This window comes from Poecilia reticulata, linkage group LG8 (assembly GCF_000633615.1).
Source record: "Poecilia reticulata strain Guanapo linkage group LG8, Guppy_female_1.0+MT, whole genome shotgun sequence".
NCBI classification, from domain to species: domain Eukaryota; kingdom Metazoa; phylum Chordata; class Actinopteri; order Cyprinodontiformes; family Poeciliidae; genus Poecilia; species Poecilia reticulata.
Genome location: NC_024338.1, coordinates 8,860,786 through 8,864,501, shown reverse-complemented (window position 1 = coordinate 8,864,501; position 3,716 = coordinate 8,860,786). Strand labels below are relative to the sequence as shown.

General features: G+C 42.1%; 1 protein-coding gene across 1 annotated transcript in view; it reads left to right on the top strand.

Annotated features, from left to right (window-relative positions):
- Nucleotides 1–605, top strand: part of rnf216 (ring finger protein 216) — a 20,327-nt gene extending 19,722 nt beyond the window's left edge. Inside the window, exons 17-18 of the mRNA XM_008415660.2 lie at nt 1–211; nt 408–605. Coding sequence (XP_008413882.1) covers nt 1–204 — 204 coding nt within the window. The 3' untranslated portion in view covers nt 205–211; nt 408–605. The remainder of the gene's footprint in view (nt 212–407) is intronic.
- The last annotated feature ends 3,111 nt before the right edge of the window (nt 606–3,716 follow it).

The following is a 3,716-nucleotide window of genomic DNA, read 5'->3' as shown; positions in this document are numbered from 1 at the left end:
CACCCGCCGGCACCGGCGCCTCAGGGCCGGATCTACCACCCCATCATCATCCCGCGATTGCCCCCGGCGCCCTACGTGCCCCCGCTGCAGCACGTGCCCCCCCTGAACAATAACAACAACAACAACCAGCACAACCACAACCCGCCCTTCATGGACTTGCCCATGCACTACGGACCCCCACCACACTACTACAGACGCTACTGAGAGCGCGGTGAGTCGCCACCCCTCCCCGACCGCGGCGTCACAGCCAGGCTTCCTCTCTGCGTAACAAGCACTGAGATCAGAACTGCATTAAAGACGCAGCTCTGCTCTCCTTTTAATTTGCCTTCTGCTGACTTCTGTCATTCAAGAGGATGTTCCCTTTATAATTTTATTTTTTAGTTTTTTCTCTCTCTGTCTCTTTACAGACCCGAACCGAACCGACGGACCGCTGAGGCAGATTCTGTCCGGTTTCTACAGATATTTTTGAGTAATAAAATTGTATAAAAGTGGAAAAACAACAACAAAAAAAACCCAATACATTGAAGTTTAGCATTCCCTTCTGTATTTTTGTCTAACAGGTGTGAATTTTCTAATAATAAAGTTTTCTTCATGATGCCTCAGAATTCCGCCTCCGCCGTCGTCTCACACAGGAGGGAAGAAAAAGGTGAAAAACAAACTAACAAAAAAAAAACGGGCTGAGTCACGAAAACCAGACCAGGGGGGGCGCTCTCCTCCAATCGCAGCATCGGCGCTGGCATCGCGACGTTTCTCACAGAGCGTTCTCCTTTGTTTAGCCGAGTATGTGTGTGTGTGTGTGTGTGACCGATCACTTGGCTGCACGCCGCCTCCGGTTCCAGCATGGAGGCTGCCGCTGCTGCAAACACAAAGGAACCTCCGCTGCAGCCCTGGGCTCCAAATGCTGTTAGTCACAGATTGCATGAGAAACGGGAGGAGGAGGAGGTTCTTGTTCCTTCTTTTTTTTTTTTTTGCTGCCGTTTTGGGTTTATTTATGCGCGAGCCAGAATTAGATTTTAATGAGATTATTCGTCTTTAAGCAGCAGCCAAGTGAAAAGGACTCCAGCGATCTGCGCTGCGTTTACAGCAGACGCCAGAAGAGCAGAGAGAGGAGCGCTGCAGCGTTTCTGATCGGTTTTCTCCCCTTTAAAAGTCATACGGTAACCTCATGGCCCTGACCTTTGACCCTGCGAACATCCACGAAGGTCATCATCCGGCTGTTTGGAAGAAAACCCTCAACCTGCTTTTCTCCAGTAACTGAACTAACTTTCTTTTTGGGGAATTTATTTTTGAAAAATCAAAAATTGAGGGGGAAAAAAAGTATAAAAAAGAAATAAAAACATGCACCTCTTCTTATTGATTCCCCAAAGCATGATGCTGCCACCATCGTGTTTCTATAGACATTCATAGTTTCATGCATGTTTCATGTTAGTTTTCTGCCTTGCTTAGCGTTTTGCAGTTAGACCAGAAAATATAAAAACGTGGATTTGATTAGGCGACTTCTGATGGAAACTGATTGCACTTCTGCAGGATAAAATGTATTTATTTTTTTGATTCCCTCAAGTACGAATCGCTCATGTAGCAACTGAAGGAAATCATGAAGGAAAAGGAGCAGACAGAAGTATAAGCTAAAACTTTCAGACATTTAAAATACACAAACATCAGCTCATTCACTGCCGTGCTGCTTCATCAAAATCATTTTCGGATTTATTTTAAATGCGAAGAAATTCAGCTCGTTTCATTCCATCGTCACTGTTCTGAATTTATATTATTTTAAAAGTTGTGTATGTTTTTGGTTTGTTAAACTTCATTCCGCAATTTCTCTGTTCCTTTTTGTTGCTGTTTTTAAGCCTCTGATTATGCTGCGGGGTTTCCCAGATGAGGCTCCTGGATTACGGTTGCAGAGAATTAAAGAGAATTATCAGCTAATGACTTTGTTCATTTAGTCAACAAAGGACCTTCTCGGCTGATGCGATTAGGCAAAAATAAAGGACAGTTCCCCCAATTTCAGCCGTCACTCATTCACACCCACTGCCATAAAGACTGAAAACACAGAGGATGGAGTTGGATTATCCAGAATCTTTATTGTTCAGCTTTTGAGCGTCGACAGAGGAACAATCTCTACGGCACAAATTAGATTTATGCTAAAAACACATTAGCTGTCTATTCTAGAGGAATATTTTAGGTTTATTTTGAGTTCATTTTTTTGGATTGAAAATACAAAAGTCACTTTAAACTCTGAAGCACTTTTGCAATTCAAAAAATTACACGTTTCTCCGTTCTGTTAGCATCTTTTTATGCTAGGATCTTTATTTGGCAGACAAAAGATTTRCATTTGTAAAAACGTGTAAGTTTTAATAGATGCTATGCATTCATTCCCCAAAAGCTAATAGAAAAACTTCTGCTTGGACCAAACTCTGCTGCTCGTTCCTTGACTCTGAACGTCTTCATCAGAACGTCTCCAGCTCCGTCACGGTGCGTTCCTCAGGGTCGTGTGCTCAGTCCTCTGCTAATCTTCCTATTGAAGACTCAACAGTGGGAAACCTGATCGTTAAATGTGCAAATGGCGCCACAGTCTTATGCCTTAATATCGACTTTATGATTTAGTCAGACTCACACTTCCTAAAGAATCTGAACATAAAAAATAAACACTCTCAATTTGTTGTACTCCCATCAGAACATTTTAGATTTGATGTTTATCTTTCAAAACCTGATATTATATAAATTATAATAAATTACACCAGAAGATGTTTCTTTCTGCGCCGCCATCAGCTAACCTTTAGTTCAGTCTCTCGTTCAGGATCAAATCTGGCACCAAATCCAGCCTCCACAATGAAATGTGTAAGTCGAGCTTCCAGTACAGTAACCTTCATCCTCCATTTTGAAAGAGCACTCAGCCAAAACAAACAGGCTTTTCATCGAACCCTGGCTCCGGACCTGGAGCTCTCAATGGCTCTTCGATGGCCCAGATTAGAGCTTTTTGTTCTGGGAGAAAACACGAACCAGACGCGACCCGCATATCTTCTGCGACACCTGAGATGGACAAAGCAGCTCAGGGCCAGAAACTTCCTGCTATTCAGATCCGCGACCGCAGCGGCGATCTGCGGTCACGAGCAAACGAGGCGAGACCTTCAAATCCTGAAGGTCAACGCGGGCCCGGCTGACGTTTTGAGCCGTTTCGGACTTTGAAGAGGGACGGAGACGGCAGGTTAAATGTCTCACAAGGACGGATGTAGATCAGGGGTGTCCAGACATTTTGGTCTAAAAATGTCAAAAGTGATTGAGAGCCACAAAATTTAGATTAAAACAAAAGATTACATCACTCACTTTTAACTGCACAAACATAAACGCAACATTTAAGTAAAATAAAGAGGTGTGATTTCTGTAGTTCTAAATCATCATAAAATCTCAAGTTTTTGAATAACATCTATGTATAAAGAACTGCAAACTGTCCTAAATGTTGATGTTTTTCTCATATTTGTGCTCTTGTTCTTTAGCAACAAAATCTCTGCTGCTTTATTTAGTAGTTTTCTAAATGGGGGCTCCAGTTACTGGCCCTGCTTACTATGATGTCGAATAAAAAATAAAAGATGAGTACTTTTTTTTATCCTTAGTAGGAAAAAATTCTCTCCTGAATTTGTTTATATTTTTTAACTGCATCAACTTCCAAAACCTCGAGGTGGAAAACTAAATTTGTGTTTTTTTTATTTATTTATTTT